Below are 22,977 nucleotides of genomic sequence, written 5' to 3' on the forward strand. Positions count from 1 at the left end.
TAAAAATACCTGTGGTAGCATCCAATATATTGTATCATGTGCCCTCTACAAACACCACTGTAAGCTGGATGTGGTGTTTTATGTCTATAATCCAAGCATTTGGAGACTGTCACAGGAGAGCACTGAGTTTAGGCTCAATCTGGGCTACAGATTAAGATCTTGTCTTAAAAGAAAAAAGAAAGAATGGGCTCACCAGTGACTTAAAAGAGAATATTCAGGATTTCTAAAAAGTAGTTCTGACTTTTTGTTCTCTAAATAAGAAAGGGACTACGGAACTCCAAGGATCCAGCTTCTCTGCTACACATTAGCGCTGGCTTGAGTTTGAGTTGGTTTTCTGTGTATGGCGTTATGTTTGTTGGTCTATCTCTGAGAAGGATGGAGACCTTCTGAAAAATCAGTGTCCTCGCCAGGTGTGTATTGGGCCTCCTAAGAAGATCTCCCTACCTCAGTCCTTCTCCTGCACAGGAGCACCCCTGGGGTTTACCATCACCTTGTCCCCAGCACAGCTTTCTCAGCACACAGAATTGTGTTGCCTTGAACTGATCAGCCATGTCCATATGCTTTATCACTCATGCTAGTCCTTGTCTCTTGCCAACCATAGTGTAACAGTGAGTTGCATCCTTGCTTTCCCAAAACCATACTTGGTAGCTGACCTGTTACCATGTTCCTCCCTGGAGGGTGCGTGATGTGGCAATCCATATTTATATTTATATGAGTCTGGCTTTGTTACTGCTCTTTTCTTTACATCTTGTTCCCATGGAGCATTCTCAAAGGAGGGCTGTTGATACAGGATCCATGTCTGGTACTGATCCACCTGTATCAACTCACACCTTCTCGTCCCCTTGGTTGATCTATAGTGATGAATGCCTCTGTCAATATTCAGTATGGTGGTGGTGTGTAGGACATTGGGCAGCATTCATCTCCTGCCTGGAAAACTGGTAACTTTAAAGCTAATCTGCATCCACAGCACTAGTGGTTCTGGTATTTGTAGATAACTTTGTTCAGCTGTAAACACCCATGCATGACCTTGTCACCTTTTTGTGTGGGTTGCACTTTGTGCTGTGGCAGTGACTAACCTGGAATGGAGGTGATGGGGAATCTTGGTTCATTTTCACAGTGGGGCCCTTGCTAAACTCACTCTCTCAAGAAGGCAGGGGTATGCATATTACTAACTCCAAGCAGGAAAGGGCAGTGAGTGCAGCCTCACTGAACTCTGCCAGAGACTGAGCTGTGAGATAGCTCTTCTGTGGGCAAGGAAGTGTGACTTTTCCATATTGGTGAAGAGACTTGTCTGGTTGATTGGTAACCAGAGAGAGTAATGTAGCGACCAATTAGGTTTTCCTGAATGTTTGGTGTCTCTTGGCTTGGATAAGCAGCATTTTGTCACTCAAGAATGAACAGCCAGCAAGTCTATAATGTTCGCAGGTGGCTAGAATTGGTGCACCGTAATGCTCTTCTTGTCTGTCTTCTAATCCAAAGGCTACTACAGGCTCTCTCAGTGAAGCAGGGATCAGAGTCGTAGCTGTTTTCCTTTGAGTGAGGAATTCATCTTAAGACAGGCAGCCAGAAACAAACATGTCTTTGCCCCTTTGAACATTGATACTTGCCCTTGGGATTAATTGGCACTTGGCGGTGAGGGATGGCTAAGAAGACTTAAGTAATAGCAGTAGTGAAATTTCAGTATATGGAACACAGAGGAGCTTTAGGAAATGAACAAGAGAGCACAAAGATCTCCCAAGGGTCTCCTCCATGTGGCTTGCAGGCTACAGCTATGGGAGGGCAGGACATGTGTGTGCTGCCTAGAGCCCTTTGGGATGCTTGTTCTGGGCTCCTTTAGCTCCTACTTAAAGAAGCTCCTGGTTCCCCTTTCCCTGTTAGGAGTCTGCTAGTCCTGAGGTACCTTCCTTGGGTCCTAGTGATGTGTGTTCACACAAGTGTGTGTGCTTATCTGTTTCTACTTTCATTCCTTGTATGTGAAGCAAGGAAAGAGAATGTACTGTGTGTTCCTCTGCTATTGCTGTCCTAAGACCTCAGATACAGTTTTTTTTAAAAAAATAATTATTTAAAAATTATTTTTCCTTTAATGTGTATGGGTATTTTGACTGCATGTACTATGCTCATGCCACTAGTGCTGGCAGAGAAAAGAAGAGGGTGTCAGGTCCCCTGAGACTGGAGTTACAGACAGTTGTGAGCTACAAGTGGATGTTAGAAATCAAACCCGAGTCTTTGGAAGAGCAGCCAGTGTGCCCTTCACCATCAAGCCATCTCTCCTCGCTGAAATTTAATAATTTTATTTTAAAAATAATTTTGAGGTTGGCATACAAAGCAGCGAGCTTCATTGATGCATTTTCATGTATGTCAGTGTATTTTGGATTCATTTTCCCCTTCCCTCTCAGATGTTTTTGTGGTGCTTAAACCCTTAGGACTAGATTTAGACTTTAAAAAGGTACACTGTAGGAACACTAATATTTGTGGCTAGGTGACCTGCTTCTTCTTATTTCATTGAGTGTTTGTTACATGAGGAAACTGTTTTTTGATATTTTCAGCTTTATATACAGCACTTTCTAAGGAACAGCTCATCTTTATGCATTTTGAAGGAATGTTCTTAGGATCTGTTATGTCCTTAATAAAAGTTCCATCACAATTTTTAGGTCTTCATCCTGTTGACTGATGTGATAGATTTCACCTTTAGCACAAAATATTCTTGTTTTGTTGATCTTATATAAAAATCATAACCAAAGGTAATTCCATTTTTCTTCTGTTATTAGATATATGTCGAGTGTGTCGGTCAGAAGGAACACCCGAGAAACCTCTTTATCATCCTTGTGTATGTACTGGCAGTATTAAATTTATTCATCAAGAATGGTAAGTCATTTGGAAAATTGTATAACTCTTAAATTCAATTTTGTCATCTCTAATAAAAGTGATCATTTCAGTGAACTTGACCTGTAATTCATTATATTTAAAACTTTTACTATAAAAATCTATAATAAAATTTATAGTTTGACTAAGCAATTACCCATAGTTAATACCAAACAATTTTGGTATGTTGTGGATATGCTAATGATAGGTTATTGTTTATTTCTAGCATTGAGAACTTGTTTTGCTCATGGAAAGAATTATGCTTTTCTGATTTCGAGTGACATAATTGTAGCTTATTCACTATTCTGTGCCAAGAACTGTCTTCTGTACTTTACATATCTTAAACTCCTTTTCTGGAACATTATTATATGGATGAAGAAATGGTATACTGGCAGGTTGAGTGATTTGTCCTAAGCACATATCCTTGCCAGGGGGAGAATGAGAAATTCAGACCTGGTTACCAGCTGTGAGCCTTGTGAGACCAGTATCAAAACTGATGCTAAACTAATTGTTAATTCGGTATTCGTTTAGCTCTGAAGAGGTTAGAATTTTGGCTAATTAAATATTTTTATTAATATATTGTATACTGATTTATATTATCTGTTTTTAAGTTTTATACTCTTAGAAGGCACATATAAAAAGTTAAAATATTTCATATTTGAAATACTGAAAACTATAAAAGGTCTATGATACAAAAATTTTAATAGCCGGGCGGTGGTGGCGCACGCCTTTAATCCCAGCACTCGGGAGGCAGAGGCAGGCGGATCTCTGTGAGTTCGAGACCAACATGGTCTACAAGAGCTAGTTCCAGGACAGGCTCCAAAACCACAGAGAAACCCTGTCTCGAAAAACCAAAAAAATAAATAAATAAAAAATAAATAAATAAACAAAAATTTTAATAAAAGCTCTAGTTTTCAATGAAATCTTAAAGTTGTTTTGTTTTTAATATTGTATTCATGATTGTATTTGTAATTACAGCTTAGTTCAATGGTTGAAACACAGTCGAAAAGAATACTGTGAATTATGCAAGCACAGATTTGCTTTCACACCAAGTAAGTTTGTTTGACATTTTCACTACAGTTTTCTTTTGTTATTTCTGGCAACAAAAGGTGCTTAAAGAATTTGAAAGCAATAATCTTCAACTTCATTGTCTTTAATAGTAATAGAAAAAAACTGTTGCACTTAGAAGGATATTTTAAAAATAATCTTTTAATTTAATATACTCATGCTTGTTTTGTATGCTGTTTTCTTTTTTCTATGTGTTTTTGCTTAGTTACAGACAAGTGTAAACATACACAGAGGTATTGTGAGTGCTTGTGAAAACCCATCACTTAGTTCTATTATTTTTCTTTTTTTTTTTCTTTTTTTGCTTTTTCAAGATAGGATTTCTTAGTAGCTACGCAATGTGTCCTGGAACTCATTCCATAGACCAGGCTGGCCTCAAACACACCTCGAACATTCATTCATCTCTGCCTCCTGAGAGCTGGGATTAAAGGCGTGCTCTGCCACTGCCTGGCAATTGTACTTATTTTTCAACTCACATGGCCTATCTCTTTTTAATCTGTGTTCTCCTTTCTTATTATAGTCTTTAATTTTTTTTTAGGCTGTCCTTTTTAAAAGAATCGTATGAGTTTTAATATTATCTATACATTCTCAGTATGTGTCAACATTTCTTCCTTTTAAGAAGCATTATTATCTCTGCAGAAACAGTGATGCTTTGAGTTCATCAGAGTCTAATGCCGTTCAGCTTGAACTCTGATTTGGAGCTGTGGTGAAGAGCGAGTCTTAGAGCAGTTTTTTCTTTCTGAAACCAGCTCTTTAAAATATCTGTGCAAGTACTTTCTGTCTGAGATACACCCCAGCCTTGTCTTTTTGGTTAGTCTAGTTTTAGTTATTTTTCCCGTCCCCGAGCTCTGTTTTATAAATTTTAGACCATTGGTTTTATATAACAATTCCTGTTTTTGCCCCATTGGAGAAAAGAGGTGTTTGAAAGACAATGCGTATTACTGCAGTAGAGAGTTTTAGTAAATAGCAGTTTTTACTGAAACAGTTGTAAAGATATTTTCTAAAATGTGGGACTATTCTCGAATGAATTACATTTCGCAAAGATGTCTGAATTTATTGTTTGAAAGTTAAAGTAAGATGTTAGAATTGGAGGAGGGTTGGCTGACACCTCATGAAATGACTGTCCCAGGCTTGTCGGGATGCTGTGTCTAAGCCTGCATTGGGGGGGTCTGAGATAACATACTTCAGATTGCTTTTGCACTTCTTACCTTTTCTTGATCCTTTATAGTTCGAGAAGCCAGATCATTGTATGGCTTACATGTTACATATGTGTAGACTGACTCTGCTTGAAATTCAAGGCTGTGTGAGCAGAGGAGGTTAGATTTCTTCCTGCTGCTTTTTCTCTGCTCAGTGGTCTTTTTTTGTTCATTTCCATATTTTAGTTGTGATTTGTATAGATGTCTTGTATAAATGTAGTATTATTGTAATGATTTGATTTTCAGTGCCTTATAGAAAAACACTTAAGCGCAGTATCTCTACTTTGTATTTATGAGTTAAATCATTTAAAAGTTCTCATGAAATCCTCCATATTTTTTTCCTCTTACAGTTTATTCTCCAGATATGCCATCACGGCTACCAATCCAAGACATATTTGCTGGACTGGTTACAAGTATTGGCACTGCAATACGATACTGGTTTCATTATACACTTGTGGCCTTTGCATGGTTAGGAGTTGTTCCTCTTACAGCATGTGAGTAGTCTTAACTCTTCTGGAGTTATTTAAACATTCTATAACTGTTTGCTATTTTAATTATGTTTCCTGATACTGTGAATGATGTTTGATTATTTATTTGTTTTATATTTTATATTTGGAAGACCTTGTTTAGGAAACGTCCTCACTGAGTTGTTTCTGGAGGAGGGAAGGGTGTTTTTCTTAAAGATAGAGCAGTATTGATAATCCATGAGTGGCAGAGTATATAGATAGGATTTTGTGGACTTTAGAACAAGCAAGGGTTTTAATACATGTAATTTACATCCTCTTCTCTCCTTAACTAAAGCTAGCTTGACTGCCTATGGAGATGAAAACCATAAGCACTGATGGAGAGTGACTTAGTGAGCTAGACAGAGCCAGTGAGCTCTCCTGCGGTATAACTCAGAGAGACAAGGTGGTTCTAGTGTGAGGCAAATGAGGAGATGTGGGAGCTGGAGCTGGCACTTTTAGCAACTGCATAGCTTGTTGTCCTACAAGAGAAGATTATTGGAGATGAGGAGTTGCTCATTTCTGTTAGCAAGGAGACCACAAGCCTAAATAGTCTCAAGTTTTCCAGAACCATGTAGGGTAGTGATGGTAGTAAGTGTATGGTGATGTTATACTCCCAGATTGTCCTACAGAGTGGAGAAAATCAGATATAAAATCAGCTCGTTGAATGCTAGAAGACAGTGTGTCAAGTTCCAAATATGACAGTTTTAAGTTCCTCAACCCCCCAAATATACTCAGTTGGAAGAACAGAATACAGATACTTCCTTAGACTTGTGTTCAGAATGTGTGCCACCTTAAACTTTTAAGTAATGCACACCTTAATTCTATCACTCTGGAAGCTGAAGCAGGAGGATCCCCAGTGGGAGGCCAGGTTGGTCTACAAGGAGAAGAAAAATTTTCAGTTAAGTGGAAGACAGCATGCCCTTCTGAAAATCAGCAGACTGTACAGCTGAGCACAAGTGAACGTTTGAATTCATTTCAACAAGCTTGGTTTCTGCCCTGACTTTGCATATACACATGTGCATCATATTATAATATATACTCTTACAGACTCTTCTTTTTTTTAATTTTTTTATTTAATGTATGAGTGCTTTATCTGCATGCACTTCTTTATGCCAGAAGAGGGCATCAAATTCCACTATAGTTGGCTGTGAGCCACCATGTGATTGCTGGTAATTGAACTCAGGACCTCTTAACCGCTAGCCATCTCTCCAGCCTCCATACTCTTCTTTATGATTCTGTTCCCCATCCCTCTTTCCTAGTACATGTCAGAGGTTTAAGGAGTCTTAATGCTGCTCAGCCCATTTACCTACTGACTGATGGTTTGTGAGTTTTACTTACTGTAAGCATGCTTGTTTCCTTTTATAGGTACCTAAGTAATTTCCATTATGGATACTCTTTACTATGCTGCCCTTTTGACTTGACCTGTAAAAGAAGCCATTGAACTCATGAAAATATCTGATGTAAGACTAAGGGCAGTGCTTAAACTAATGTGCCAGAAGTGTTCTGAAGGAAAACTTCAGTGTCTTCTTAGTCTTTGAAAAGCTGTAGTTTTTTTTTTGTTTGTTTGTTTGTTTTTTTTTTTTTTGGATTTTTTGAGACAGGGTTTCTCCGTAGCTTTTTGGTTCCTGTCCTGGAACTAGCTCTTGTAGACCAGGCTGGCCTCGAACTCCCAGAGATCTGCCTGCCTCTGCCTCCCGAGTGCTGGGATTAAAGGCGTGCGCCACCACCGCCGGGCTGAAAAGCTGTGGTCTTGTTAGCACATTCTCTCTAGAATTCTGCCTCTCTCACTAAAACCCATTCTATCTTTTCTGAATAAGAGGGCAAGGGATGGCAGTGAATTCTTATATCCTTGTGTTTACCCTCCATGTTTATAATTTAAGATATTCTTTGAGATCTTTTGAAACTGTCTTTCTGTATGTATGTGTGTATGTATGTATGCATGCATTTTTAAAGTCTTTTAAAAACAATTTTCTACTTGTGTGTTCTTGTACCATGGTGTGTGTAAAGGTCAGAACAACTTGGTGGAATGCTTGTCTCCCCAGATTTATATTGGTTTCCGGAGTTGAACAGAGGTTGCTCCCTCTTTACTGGTATATAGAGTGTGAAAACCACCTCCAGAAAGTTGTCTTCTGACATCCACACACACCATGGTATGTGGGTGCTTATACTCAGACAGTCATACACACACACATGCACACACGTACACATGAAAATAAAAAACCCAATATGATTCAGGCATACAAAGAATAAGAATGCTTATTTTCTTGGTGTCGGTAATGTTCCACTTTACCTCTGCTTCCTCGAGCCATGCACTTGTGTGAGTGTGGGATGCTAGTTGTGACTATGCCTTTGTGCCTTTGTTTGCAGGCCGCATCTACAAGTGCTTGTTTACTGGCTCCGTGAGCTCACTACTGACACTGCCGCTAGACATGCTGTCAACGTGAGTATTGGCTCTAAGAGTGAAGTTTAGGCAATGTAATGATGTTTTTCCTCTTGTATTTATTCTGTTTTGTTTGTTTTATTTTTTAAAGACAGGGTTTCTTTGTGGTATAATAGCCCTGACTGTCCTAGAACTTACTCTTTAGAACTGTCTGGCCTCGAACTCGCTGAGATCCACTTGTCTCTCCCTCCCAAGCACTAGGATTAAGGGTGTGTGTCACCACACCTAACCTATGTATTCTTATTACTTGAAAATTCACCTAAGAACAGCAATTCATTTTTTTCTTTTCTAACAGTTGTAGCTACAGTAGAAATTGGTATGTGTAAGTTCTGTTTCTTGAAAACAGAAGAATTTAAGGGAACTTTTTGTAATATTGGTAGGACATGTAAAAAAGACATTGTATGCAGTTTGAATTACATGCTGCTGAGTTTGTGTGCTGATAGAACTTGTTTGCTGTAGCTTTTCTCTTCCCGTGACATTAGCACCTTGTTGGGCCTGTGTTGGCATGTCCATTGACTAGCTTATGGGCTGCTTCCCTCAAAGGTCAGACTACTCACAGAAGAAGGCTAGGGCGGAACGAAAGCTCTACATATTCTCTATAGGTTGCAACTTGTTCCTGACAAAATTTTCCTGATGTCCCCATGTGGCAACAGTGTTGTGTGTAGTTGAGTTGGGTCATCTCCAGACAAACCATCTCATTTATACAAATGTAGAAATTCATGGTGTCAGACAGCTGCCATTTTGCTTACCATAATTTTGGAGGTCAAACTTTGTGTGGGCTTAGTAGGGCTTAGTTGGGAAGGTCATCTCTGATCTTTCCTGAGTCACACGTGTCTTTCCTGGAGCTGGATATGTCTGTCTGACATGCCGTACTTATTCACATGGCATTTCCTCTTCAGAAAGCTAATGGACGCTTCTCCCAAGAGGGACTTGGGCAGCGTTCTGAAACTGTAATAGCGGGAGCCCATAAGCCCTTTTCTAGGCTCTAGAACGTGGGCGTCTTCACCTCAGCTCTAGGCAGGCATGAAGCTCCTTCAGAACAAAAGCATTGAGAAAAGGGCTCTGAAGTTTGACTCCATTTAAAACTACAAAAAGCAGTTAGTTGTTTGGCAAGGAAGAAATGAAGAAGGATTATTTCAGCCCCACCTCATCCTTATTTTGATGGTATAGAAGTCCTTTAGTAAGGTTTGGAGATACTGCAGAGAGAGAGAGCTATTACAGTGTGGGGCCACTAAGCTGAGGTCTGTCAGACTCACCTTTCCTTCTCTTCACCAGGGACAAAAAAAGTAGTCAACTTTCTAACATCTGTTAGTATTTTTGAGTTATTCTCAAATTATTCTGAAATCACAGACATTGATAGTGAATGATAAGATTCTTCAGAAAAGAAGGAACAAAGGCTCCCAAGTGTTACAAATCTCACGTTACCATGTGTGGTTACTAAAGAACCACACTCTGCCTCTTTGAATTTATTTTGGTATTTTTGCAGCTAGCATTAAAGCTAGGTTTGTCATGTAGTGTGAGTTCCTACATCTGGTCCACGGTGTACTGAGTATCTTTCAGTCCTTTTCTTTTTTTGAGACAAGGTTTCTCTGTGTATCTTTGACTGCCCTGGAACTTACTCTGCAGACCAGGTTGCCCTTGAACTCACAGAGATCCACCTGCCCCTGCCTCCTGAGTGCTGAGATAAAAGGTGTGCACTACCACACCTGGCTCAGCCTTCTTTTCTTTACGTTGCCATATTTCCAGTCACTGAGGGGGCTTCCCTCCTTTTTTTTATTGAGTGTTTTCATTTATGTACTTCTATGTTAGTCACCCCTGTCAGTTAAGTATTAAAATTCTGTTAAAAGGATTGAGCAGAAGCAGAATTGTTCACCTAATTTAGTAAATTATATAAATGCAATTTGTTGAGTGTTTTGCTGGATTTTTTTTTCTTACACTCCTGTTTTGTTTTTTTGTTGTTGTTGTTGTTGTTTTTGTTTTTGGTTACGCTAAAAGGATAGGCTGTATAGTTAATAACTGTATATTTTGATGTTATTTTATATCTACTTAATGTAAGTATAGAGTAACAAAAGTATATAAATGAACATATTAGCTAGATTACAAGATAAAATTTCAATATCATTATGAATAGTCCTTGAGAAGCAACTGAATTTTACTGAAAAATTAAGATTTTTCTGGTTGTTTTTACAAGTGTTCTTTGGAGTGAATTGTGTCTAATTTTTTTTTTTTTTTTTTAAATAGGGAAAATTTGTTGGCGGATTGCTTGCAGGGATGTTTTGTGGTGACCTGCACACTTTGTGCATTCATCAGCCTGGTGTGGTTACGAGAGCAGATAGTCCATGGGGGAGCACCAATTTGGCTGGAGCATGCTGCTCCACCCTTCAATGCTGCTGGACACCACCAAAATGAGGTAAGCCCTTCACCTGAAATGGATCTTACTTGGGCACAATCTGAAAGTCATTCCACCCTCTATGATCCAAACCCATGACTTTCCCGTGCCTCATAACTGTGCTCATGCCACAGAAGAAGACAATAGGAACGTGTTGCAGGAGGGCCGCTTGTTCGTTCTCATCTGCCCAGAACCAAAATAATCACTCAGAAACTGTATTTATTAAATCACTGCTTGGTCAATCACTTAAGCATATTGCTAGCTAGCTCTTACATCTAGGATTAACCCATTTCTATTATTTTATATTTTACCATGAGGCTCATGGCCTCTCAACAAGGTTCTTGTGTCTTTCTCCTCTGGTGGCTCTATGGTGGCTCTATGGTGGCTCACTGACTCCGCCTTCTTCCTACCAGCATTCAGTTGTCTTCCCTGCCTAGCTCCATTCTACCCCTATCACAGGCCAAAGCTTTTTTTTTTTTATTCATTAACCAATAAAAGCAACACATATACAGAAGAACTTCCCACACCAGGAAGTTTGAGGGTTTAGGGGGGCTGTGGAAGTAAAAGAATGTTTCTCTGACTTAATGTTCTTGCTAGATTGGGCACAGTGCTAGAGAGAACACTAAAACCTCTTCCATTCTCTTTGCTTGGGTCAGCAGCTTAGCTTGGGCCTGGAAGGTAAGACTCTTCCTGTATATAACTGAGTGGTGGCTACACCTGTAATCTAGCACAGGAGGTAGGTGGGGCTTGGTGGGTTCCAAGATAGCCAGGGCTACATAGGAGAGAGGCCCTGTCTCTAAACACAAAGGCATGCACATGTGCATGAGATACAACTTCTTAGATCAGTTTCTGACATATTGCACGACATTGAGGAGTGTTCTACACCTATCCCAGCTTTTTATGTGAAGCACCTTATCTTTTCTGCTATGTGGGAAGAATTTTATCAAAAGTAGGAAACTTGGCCAGGTCACATGGCACAGTAGGAAGACGTGCTTACCACCCACACCTGATTAGTTCGGAGTTCCTAGAAGCCAAGTGCACAGAGAAAAGCTGTCCCGTCACTTCCATACGTGCTCTGTGGCGTGTACAGATGTGTATATGTGGACATGTGCGCACACAAAATTAAACTTAAAGAAGAAAAGAACTGTGTGCAGTTTTCTTATGAGTGACAATAACATGCTCACATACAAGGGTATTTGGCAGTCTGTTAATCAGAGGGCACAGCGAGAGGTTTTTAGTATCTTGCCTGGTGGGAAATTGTAGGGCCAAGAATGTCACACAGTTAACTGCTCTGTGAAGTGAAAGATTGACACTTCATATCCTTTTTTAGTGAGATAGTTGGTCACAAACTATTCATTAGTAACTAATCTTTGTTCCTATGATATGTTTTATAATATGTAGATTGAGTTTATCAAGCCTATAATCCTATTTACTATAGAGTGCACCTTTTCCTTGGAAAATTATATGTAGATGAATGCAGCATCACAAGCCGTAGCATACACCCTCTGTTCTGGGGATGGAACCCAGGGCCTTGAAAATACTGGGCAAGCATTCTGGTCTCAAACTCACATTCCTCTCCTTTCCCAGAGTGGTGGGTACCATCATGCCCATGAGGTGGTGCTGTGGGAGAAGGGTAGAGTCAGCACTGCTGCCAGTCTGCCTCATATTTTGAAGCATTTAATGTAGTTTTGCTTTAGAATTTTCATTAAATCCAAGGGAGTTGTTTTTTAAATAATTTATTTAAATTTATTTTATGTGTATTGATGTGAAGGTATAAGATTCTCTGGAACTGGAGTTACGGACAGTTGTGACCTGCCATGTGGATGCTAGGAATTAAACCCAGGTCCTTTGGAAGAATAGCCAGTGTTCTTAATCACCAAGCCATCTCTCCAGCTCCAGGAATTGTGTTTTAACTTAAGAATTAAATATAAGCCGGGCAGTGGTGGCGCACACCTTTAATCCCAGCACTTGGGAGGCAGAGGCAGGTGGATCTCTGTGAGTTCGAGACCAGCCTAGTCTACAAGAGCTAGTTCCAGGACAGGCTCCAAAACCACAGAGAAACCCTGTCTCGAAAAAACCAAAAAAAAAAAAAAAAAAAAAAAAAATGTCTTTGCATTTAGTTGGTAACAGAATTTTGATTTTTTTTTTTTTAATTTTCTGGAATTGAGAATTGAGTCCAAGGCTTCACATAGGCTAGGTAACTACCCTCCCATTGAGCCACATCTTCAAGCCTTTTATTTATTTATTTACTTTGAGACAAGAATCTGACCAAGTCCAGCAGCAGGCCTCAAGCTTAATGATTCTCCTGCTTCAAATCCACCCTTTCCTTATAGTCGCTGGAATTACCACTCTGAACCACCATGCTTGGCTTGGTGTCCCAGAAGAAGAGCCAGAAGAAAATGCATTTAGGAATTGATAAGGCCATATATGGAAAATCCTTGTCTTCAGCTCAAAATCAGTTACTCAAGTGTTAATAGCAGCAAATTAAGGTGTATATGTGTGTATACATATACATACATTTATTTAAGAATGTGTTTTCATGGGCTGGGGAGATGGTTCAGCGGTTAAGAGCATTGCCTGCTCTTCCAAAGGTTCTGAGTTCAATTCCCAGCAACCACACGGTGGTTCACAACCATCTGTAATGGGGTCTGGTGCCCTCTTCTAGCGTGCAGGCATACACACAGACAGAATATTGTATACATAATAAATAAATATTTTTTAAAAAATGTGTTTTCATCCCTAAGGGAGTTAGACACACTAGTCATATTTATAAAAGATTATGGATGATGTGTTTAAGATAGCCAGATTTATAAGCCCATTTTTTATAATGCTTTTTTTCTTACGTGTGTGTATGTGTGTACCCATGTTTACAAGTATGTACTCATGTGTACAAGTGTATTTGTGCATGTGTCCTTGTTGTGCATGTGAAGGCCAGAAGACAATCTTTGGTGTAAGTTCTTGTCCTCTACCTTATTGGAGATAGACAGGGTCTTAGATTCTCTGCTAGCTGGTCCATGAACTTCCTTCCATGTTGGAGCACAGGATTGCAGATGCTCAGCTGTGCCCAGCTTTACATGAGTTCTGGGAATCCAGTCAGGTCCTCACATTGGTGTGGCAAGTGCCTTGTCCACAGAAGCCACCTCCCCAGCCCTGTAGTGCTTTCTGAAGTGTGTCCTCTGAAAAGTGAGTTCACATTCTTAGGTACCAAGTTGGTCCTAAATTAGATACATTTTAAAGAGATGACTCTGAAAGGTACTTCTTTTTTTTAACTTTAGCGGGGTTGTCTTGTTTATTGGTTTTGTTTTTCTTGCAGGGTAAAGTATGATTTGAAATCAGAGTAAAACTCAGCCAAGTAGGTGAATTCCTGGACTTTTCTTTCATTTTAGGCTCCTGTAGGAGGAAATGGTGCTGAAAACGCTGCTGCTGATCAGCCAGCTAACCCAGCAGGAGAGAATGCGGTGCTGGGTGAGAACCCTGATGCCCAGGATGGTCAAGCAGAAGAGGAGGAGGAGGACAATGAGGAGGAAGATGATGCGGGTGTGGAAGATGCTGCTGATGCCAACAATGGAGCCCAAGGTAGTGGCTGCTCCATGCCCTCACTCACTCTTGAGGACTCCCTCATTCTTAACTTGCACTGAAGACAGAGAGAGTGGTGTTTTATGTCTTATGATGGGCCAGAGCTGTTATGACCGATTTCTGTTTTGACAAGCTAGCAGTTACAGGTAGACATGTACGTAAGTGTGCTTTCTGTGAAACAGAACATTTTGTGTATTACAGCCCTTTACACAGGACCTTTCTCCTCTCTGCCTTCCTCCCTCTCCATCTTTCCCTTTCTTTCTCCCTCTCCCTCTCTCTGTCCACTAGATGGATGGGGAAAACATAGTCTTATGTCACCAGGTCTATGTTTTGAAGAAGGAACTTGGTCTAGAATTTCCTGGGGTATTTGTTTGCTTTGTGTGTCTGTGTGTGTTTTCTTCTGCCTCCATGGGGTCACTGCACTTTTCAAATGAAGAAAACCCTGAAGTGTATACTGCAGGCCAGGTCCCACCTTTGGAAATCATCTTTGCATTTTCTGTCAGTGGGAACTTTGGAATGTGAAATGAGATCCAGATCTGTGTTCCATTGTTAGCTCGTTGCCTGTCTTCTTGTGTTTTCATTGAGTCCACCTTGCTTATGTCTGTGTTCATTGTAACAGACACTTGAGACAAAGTATCCAGTTGTGAACAAAATGCCTGCCTGCATTCTGGGAGGTTCTGGGCTAGAGAAGAGGTAGGAGATGTGTTAAGTGTATATGGGTTGCTCTAAAGATATGTGTCTTTAAATAAGGTTTCCCAGGAAGTTCAGAGTAAGTGACTTTTGGGCTGAGAACTGAAAGATAAGAAGAAACAAAATTCATAATGGGAGCAGTTGACTTTCCAAGGGAAAGATCCGAGGCTCTGAGACAACCTCTTTCTGTACTGCTGCCCAGGTGCTTGGCGGTCACCTGCCTGATTTAATCCCTGGCTGCTTTGCATACTGCTGCTACTGCTACTGCTGCTGCTTCTCCTTCTCCCCTTCCTCCCCCTCCTCCTTTTTTCTTCCTCTTCCTCCTCCTCCTCCTCTCCCTCCTCCTCCCTCTCACTCTCTCCCCTTTTCTTTTTGAGACAGGAGCTCACTGTGTAGTCCAGGCTGGCCCAGAACTTACAGATCGTCTGCTTCAGCCTCCCGAGTGGTAGGATTGCAGGCTTTGTACCACCTGATTTAGCTCATATATTTTAAATTTATATATTTATTTCTAATTATGTGTCTACATGTATGTCTGTGTGGGTTTGTGTTTGTGTGTTTTGTGCCCATGGAGGCCAGAAGAGGGTGATCCCCTAGAACTGGAGTTCCAGGGAGTTGCGAGCCACCTGACATGAGTAGCACTAGGAAATAAATTGGGTCTATTAGAACAGTCTGAATTCTTAATCACTGACAGGCCTGAGTTTTGTACTTTATCTTCTGCTAATTTGCTAATTCATTAGAAAGTTATCCCTTGACATCCTTCTTTTTCCTTAAATCTACCAGATTCATTTCTAACCCACAGCATTTAGATTTGCCTTTCATATAATCCTATTTATTAATTTTCTACCACAGTCTAGGATTGTCTTATTTTATGTTACTATTTATAAGTATTTATTTGTAGAACTTATAGCCTAGTAAGTAAATTATGTTTGATAAAATTTTAAACATGACTCAAGTTCTCAACTGATTGTAATTAAAAGTGGCTTTTATATCTGTCATTAATCTTGGCTTTGCAATTGCATTTCCAGATGACATGAACTGGAATGCTTTGGAGTGGGACCGGGCTGCAGAAGAGCTTACTTGGGAAAGAGTAAGAGCTTTCTCTGTCACATGTCCTCGTGTTGTAATCCTAAGGTTACACAAATTTCATAGTTAAATTTGAGGAAAACAGGTTAACCAGGATTTAATATCTACAAAAACCAAGTGATGCACAGCTGGGGTGAAGACAGTGGCAGTGAAGTCTGTTTTCTGCCTTGAGTACAGGCCTTGCTCTACAGGGCCACTTTGACCTTAAAATGTGGAGTTGGTGAAAATTCAGTAAAATGAAATAGGAAAATAAAATTAATTCTATAATGAAGTTATGGCTGGTTTTCCCTAATGTAAGAAACTCAGAATGGGTGTTTTTTCTTTTTGTAGTGTTAGACATAAACCCATGGCCTTGGAGATGCTAGGCAAGCATTCTGTCATTGGGCTTCACCTACCAGCTCTTTGACACAGATTCAGGCTCTGTCTCAATAGCTGCCTTAGCTTCCCTAGTGTTAGGAACACAGACATGCCTCTGTCTGCTCAGGATGGAAATTTCTAGAGGATATTTGCTATATGACCTAGGGTAAAAGGGGCCCAAAGTGTAATACTCAAATACACAGGGTTTTTTGTTTTGTTTTGTTTTTAACCTATGACTAGTAGGTTTAAAAAACTGTTTAGTGACCCTGATAGGAAAGCAATCTTCCTGCAAGAAAAGAAGGTCCTACTGCATCTTAAATTGATGCTCATTATCTTTTATTTTAGATGCTTGGACTTGATGGATCACTAGTTTTTCTGGTAAGTGGAAGTATTGCTTTGATAGAATTAGGAGTCGTTTTTGTTATCCATTGACTCTTAAATTCTTGGAGTATGCTTTTTAAGCTAAACGTCAAAACAACCCTTTAGCTTTTGATTATTTGATATTTGAAAGCATATTTTGTATGTTGACAATACTAGAAATATTTAAATATTTAAGATGTTATTTAAAAACAAATTTGCTAAATATTTGAAAAAAAATTCCAGAGTTAATAGCAGTTAAAAGAACTTGATGTTTGAAGTTGGGTCTTACATGTTTAATACCTGCACCACTGAGAACAAAAGCAGCCTTGTGTGTTCCTCAAGTGAGAGGCACAGTCTTATATGGAAGTCTGCCGTAGGAGTAGAGCTTACGTTTTCATGTTTTATTTTATGGTTTTTAATTTTTAGGTTCTTTATTTACTAGTGTATGTGAAGGCCAGAGTGTCGTTCTCCCCCCCACCCCCCCACCCCCGTTTTTTGAGACAGGTTTTCTCTGTGTAGCTCTGGAGCTGTCCTGGAACTTGCACTGTAGACCATGAACTTACAGGCATCTGCCTGTTTCTACCTCCTAAGTGCTGGGCTTAAAGCACTGCACTGCCTGGTGCAAAAGCAACAACTTAAAAGTAGATGGCTTTTGATAAGAGCTGGAGATAAGGCTCATCAATTGAGAACATGCACTGCTCTTTCCAAGGACCCAAGTGTGGGTCTTAGCTCCAGTGTCAGTTAACTTCCTTTAACTCCAGCTCTAGAGGACACTAACAGTTTGGGGCTCCGTGGTACCTGTACTAACGTGCGCCTACTCCTATGCAGACACAGACATACACACTACAGGATAATAAAGGCATGTCTTTAAAGGAGGGGTAGTTCTTTTAAGAAGTTTATTCTTTGAAGGAAACATGGTGTGTTTAGGTCACGTAAGGCACAATTATTTGTTATTTGGGGTTAGGGTTCGTGTGCAGCAGCAGAACCACCACAGGTGGAGGCATGGCGATAACAGGATGAGGAAGCATAGACTTGAGGGTTGCATGGTCCAGTGGCCCAGCAATGTTATAAGAACCCAGATAATATCTGTCTGTTGCTATTTACTCAGGTAACATCCTTTGCCTCGTTGGTATTTCATAAGAATGGCAGAAGTTGTTGAGGTCAAATAGGAAAGTTATTTGCAGCCTGACTTCACTCGTTATACAGTTTCAGGGGAATCAGAGGTAGAGGTGAATGAAATAGGATTCTGCTTTCAACAACGTTTTAAAGTTGATCAAGTTGTCAAAATGCTCAGGGTATAGTGGTGTGAGCCTGTAGTCCCAGCACTTGGGAGATAGAAGCAAGCAGATCTCTTGATCTGAGTTCAGAGCAAGCCTGGGGGTCCACAATGTGAGTTCCAGGACAGCCAGTACATTGAAAATCCCTGTCTCGAAAAGAAAAAGAAAAAAAAGATCAGTGTTATTTTCATATTAGCTATGACTAAGTGAAATTGTTCAATTGAGCATGAGATATCATTGATTGATCTTACTAATGCTTTCTCCTGTAGGAGCATGTGTTCTGGGTGGTGTCTTTAAACACATTGTTCATTCTTGTCTTTGGTAAGTTGTGCCTATGCGTTTAGTGTTTGTGGTATCATTATAGAAGTTTGGCTTTCTAGGAGTCTTGTTGCAGGTTTTTGTTTTGTGCTTTAGGAATATTAAGGAACATACAATGTGGATTTAGACCCCAGATCCCTATATATCCTCTATATATCCTCTGCCCTGTTTATCTATTAGTGTGTTTATTATTACCATGGAGAAATGAGAATTTATTCAGAACAAACTGAAATTTGACTAGAAAGGATTCAGGAAAAGAGAAGCATAACAATCTTTAATAAGAATTTAAGTGTACTTTGTCCATTTCTGCCCCCTGGATTTTTTCATTTTCTGTTCACATCAAGAAAGAAATCTGTGGGATGATATTTTAGTGTCATGGGGCTAGTGGGTCCTTATCCTTTCACCCAGTGACTACACCAGTCCTCTTCAGGTGTTGTAAAAATGCCACCTGATTCAAATTCTGGCATTTTCAAGATCTTTCTTGTCCAGCGTTTCTATAAAGAAGAGTTCATTTTCATCAGCAGGAACAATTCAGTTAGTGTGAAGTTGGTTCCCAGGAGATGCCAGGCAGGTGTCCTCTGAGTAGTTAGTGCAGAGGAAGGAGCTTGTGCACGAGTTCCTTCCCAGACATGAACTGTTTTTTTTCATATTGCTGCCTTTTTCCTTTGTCTTTGGTATTTGGAGCTTTGAATATTAAGAAGAGCTTGGTTTCTATTGTTCCCATCAATTTTGGTCATTTGGGTGGTTGTTTTTAGTTTTTAATGCTCATTTCAGCCCTTTTAAAATGCCAGTGACGACACCCTCTTCAGAGTGGTTTTGTGTCTTTATGATAGGGTCCTATTAGACCTTGATGTTTTATTGTGCCAGGTATAGTTTTTAGTTTTTCCTCCGAGAATTTTCTATTCTCAAAGAGGTTCCTGGTTCTTTTAGTGGAGATTATATTAAGAGTGCTCATTGTTTTATTGATAAGTTTTCTCCTCCCTTTTAGCATTTTGTCCTTACCACATCGGTCATTTCTCCCTTGTTGGTTTGGGATTTGAGGAACATGTGAGTATAATACTTTCAAAATTTTACTTCTACTAATTATCCCCAAGTTCGTTATTTTCTAAAGAATATTTTTATTTATTTATTTGTTTGTTTGTTTATTTATTTATTTATTTATTTATTTTTGAGATAGGGTTTCTCTGGGTAGCCCTGGCTGTGTTAGAACTCACTTTGTAGACCAGGCTGGCCTCAACTCAGAGATCTACCTGCTTCTGCCTCCCAAGTGTTGGGATTAAAGGTGTGCACCACCACTACCCAGCTGGGAATATTTTATGTGTATACATGCTTTGCTGGCATGTATGTACATCACATGTGTTGTGTGATATTTTGATTGTGTTCTGACAAAGCTTGCTTGGAGTTGGAGGAGTTAGCCACTAGTTGGCCAGAATTGACCACAGAGGTTTTGGAAGACTGAGGACAGATAGGAGAGGAAGTAGTAAGGCAGGGAGGAGAAGGCTCTGGCTCACTGTTTGGAGGAAGGAAAGAGCAGGTAGGGAGGACTGGGGCTTCTCTACTTCTCTATCTTTCAGGCTTTTCCTTCAATATCTGACCCCTGGATTTTTATTGATAAAGTATAATTAAGAGTATTCACACTGTGTTTTGTTGGATCCCGTGGAACTGAGGTTATGGATGCTCGTGAGCCATTGTACTGATGCTGAGAAGTGGACCCAGGTTTTCTGCAAGAGCAACAAGTGCTCTTAATATTGCTGAGCCATGTCTCCAACCCAATAAGGACTATTTTCAAGAATTCACTTCTCAATGTATCTTGTGCACAGGAACAGTTAGCCAGCACAGTCTTGTTCTTTCTGTTAAAAACTGAACAGGAAGTGGCATGCCAGTATGCTCGCCATCACAGGTAGGCTGTGCGTCTCACAGTACGGTAGTCCTGAGGCACACTGCAAGGCGCTTCTCATAGATGTGTGTCCTTTCTGTCCCTTTGCTCAGGTGGTCCAAAGTGAATTTTGAAAGATATCAGTATATCAATTTTCAGAAAGGGAATAGAAGACTCTCTTGGGGTAATGGACTATAGTATTTTCTCAAGAGTTTGCTGATCTTTTACATTTTGTCATTTCCTAATAATGCATAAATATTTGGATAGATTCTTGCTTTCCTTTTTTCTAAAACATTTTAATAGTTTAGACAAACACTCTAGTAACCTGGCGTCCACCAGCTCCTTAGCTGTAAAGGATGTTAACGTCTGACTCTGATAGCAATTAGATGATAATGGCATTGCCCATGAACAATACATCTTTTCTACTAAGGGGCTACCACAGCTAGAGGTCCAGAAGATCCGTGGAGTATGGCTACTTTTATGAGTTCGGAGGATTTCTCTTCTAAGGAGGACCTGAGTGGGGTCTTTTGTTCTTTTTGTGTGTGAGTTTAGAGATCACTTTGGAAATGTTCTGTTATCTGCTACTGCTCAGATACCTCTTACTGGTTGCTGATAAGAACCTAGAAGACTGAGATAAATAGTTTCAGCAGATACTGACTTTCTGAACTGTTTCTGCTTATTACCCGTAACTCAGGAAATGAAAAGATAGGAATGAGAAATGTTTGTCATTCTCCGAATTTTAGCTTTCTGCATGTCTCTAGAACAGTTATGGAGAGTAGAGAAACTTAAACAGTTACTTCTGGGGGTATGCGATGGTGTGGTCAGGGGTTACCCGACAAGTGGGCACCTTGAGCAGCGTGCTTGAGGTCAGCCCTTACCAAGTGCATCTTTGTGAGAATGAGGACTGGCTGCTGAGATTATGGTCTTATTGGGAGATTTCATTCTCTCTCTTATTTTGATTCTAAATAAAATGTTATTCGTTACTGTTTCTTTAGTCTTCAGTAGTTTTTAGGTCTGTATATGAGACTCTGGTTTACAGATACTTTATAAAGGAGATTTCAATTTTTAAATTATAAATATCTTGAATTAACAGTTTACTTTTTATCATTCAGATCACTTAATATGCTTAAAAACTGGGTTAACAACCATGAGGGAAAGCTTTATTTTATTCGTTTTATTTTCAGGTCCAAGCATCTCATTTTGAGGGTCTAATAACGACGATTGTTGGATATATACTTTTAGCAATAACACTGATAATTTGTCATGTATCCTTTAATGAGTGAGCTTGGAGTACAATGCTGTTCATACCAAGGAGTTCTCATTAACAAAAAAGCCGCTTTCCACTATGTCTGCATAAAGGTTAGTGTTTGTGAAGGGATGAGTGTAGGAAGAATTTGAAACAAATGAAATTTGTTACTACATCCATATAACCTGAAGAGTTTCTGTCTCCCACTCTCAAGTGTTCAGTCTCCTTGACTAGATGCTGCAGGCTTTGGCAACTCTTGTCAAGTTTCATAGGTCTCGACGCTTGCTGGGAGTCTGCTATATTGTGGTTAAGGTAATCCAGTTGTAAATTAGAGCCCAGAGTGGTTTGTCCTCCATTTGGTTGATACTGATGACTTTATTTCTGTTTAATTAAGGTTTCTTTGTTAGTTGTGGTAGAAATTGGAGTCTTCCCTCTCATTTGTGGCTGGTGGCTGGATATTTGTTCTCTGGTGAGTTGAGCACCACTGTCATAGAAGACATTCCTTTTAAAGAAAGTATTTGGTGATTTACTTATTCTTGGAATGTGACAATATTGAGTCTAAATGTCATTAGTTTGTCTTGTATTATTTAATGTTTTATATGTATTTGAATGTCAGGATATTTTAATTGGAGCTTTTATAATAACTATTGGAGAATTTTGTTAATAATTTTTCCCTCCTAAATTTTATACTAATGTTGCCCAGTTTTTAAAACTATGATACTAGATGTTAATGATCCCTAATTTTGATTTTTTAAAATATATGTAGAAAAACTGCTTTGAGATTGACATTTATTTCTTATTCTTTACTATTTAAAACATGTTGTGAATGCAGACCTATAACTAAGAAATCAAGATTTTATATAAAGAGAATAGTAGTAATACTAGGAAAGGGCTGAGAGCCTAGGTCAGTTGCCTAGGATACATGAAGTCCTGGTTCAGTCCCCAGCACCACATAAACTAAGTGTGATGGCGGTGTCTGTGATCGTAGCACTGAGGAGTAAGAGCCAGGAGGGTCAGAACTTCCAGGTTTCCTTCCGCTTTATAGCAAGTTCTAGGCCAGCCTAAGATACGTGAGACCCTATCATAGACAAAAAATGAACTAGTGAAACTAATTATTTATGCTTCATGGTTTTTTAATTGCATTATTTATTTTGAGTATTTGCTCATGTGATTGTGTGAGCACAGCTTGCAGTAGTCCACTTTCTTACCACGTGAGTCTCAGGGCTTGAACTCAAGTGCCTTTACCCACTGCCCATGCTCCAAGATTTTAAAGTATTATGTACTCTACATAGTTTGCGGCACTGTGAAATGGCACTAAGAGAACTCAAAACCAAAAACATTGACATTATGTACATTTGGTGAACTCACTCTAAGTGGTGGAAGTACTAAGCATTGCAAATGTAGGTGGCACAGATCTCTAACCTGTTGTGTTTTGACTCAGGAAATGTTTGATGCTACTCTGAAAGACAGAGAACTGAGCTTTCAGTCAGCTCCAGGAACTACGATGTTTCTGCATTGGCTGGTGGGAATGGTGTACGTGTTCTACTTTGCCTCCTTCATCCTGTTACTAAGAGAGGTAGGTCCTATAGGGATGTGTTGATGCTCTGTGTTTTTTAGACGGGCTTGGCTTTGACCACCAGTCAAAGGATGTTTTCTTGGTTTAGTTAGGACGTTTCTTAAACTAAACTAAACCATATTCTCTACTATTCTAAGAGGGAATAACTAATAGTAGAGTT

General features: G+C 39.6%; 1 protein-coding gene across 2 annotated transcripts in view; it reads left to right on the forward strand.

Moving 5' to 3' along the window:
- Marchf6 (membrane associated ring-CH-type finger 6) overlaps positions 1–22,977 on the forward strand; it is a 63,802-nt gene that overhangs the window by 14,063 nt on the left and 26,762 nt on the right. For both annotated transcript variants that reach the window (XM_057789595.1, XM_057789596.1), the window contains exons 2-15: positions 2,769–2,865; positions 3,841–3,914; positions 5,474–5,617; positions 7,997–8,069; positions 10,311–10,479; positions 13,845–14,034; positions 15,750–15,811; positions 16,510–16,542; positions 18,071–18,122; positions 19,108–19,166; positions 21,180–21,260; positions 21,485–21,553; positions 21,636–21,710; positions 22,683–22,817. In XM_057789595.1, the coding sequence (XP_057645578.1) occupies positions 2,769–2,865; positions 3,841–3,914; positions 5,474–5,617; positions 7,997–8,069; positions 10,311–10,479; positions 13,845–14,034; positions 15,750–15,811; positions 16,510–16,542; positions 18,071–18,122; positions 19,108–19,166; positions 21,180–21,260; positions 21,485–21,553; positions 21,636–21,710; positions 22,683–22,817 (1,313 nt within the window). The remainder of the gene's footprint in view (positions 1–2,768; positions 2,866–3,840; positions 3,915–5,473; positions 5,618–7,996; positions 8,070–10,310; positions 10,480–13,844; positions 14,035–15,749; positions 15,812–16,509; positions 16,543–18,070; positions 18,123–19,107; positions 19,167–21,179; positions 21,261–21,484; positions 21,554–21,635; positions 21,711–22,682; positions 22,818–22,977) is intronic.

This window comes from Chionomys nivalis, chromosome 15 (genome assembly GCF_950005125.1).
Source record: "Chionomys nivalis chromosome 15, mChiNiv1.1, whole genome shotgun sequence".
NCBI lineage: Eukaryota > Metazoa > Chordata > Mammalia > Rodentia > Cricetidae > Chionomys > Chionomys nivalis.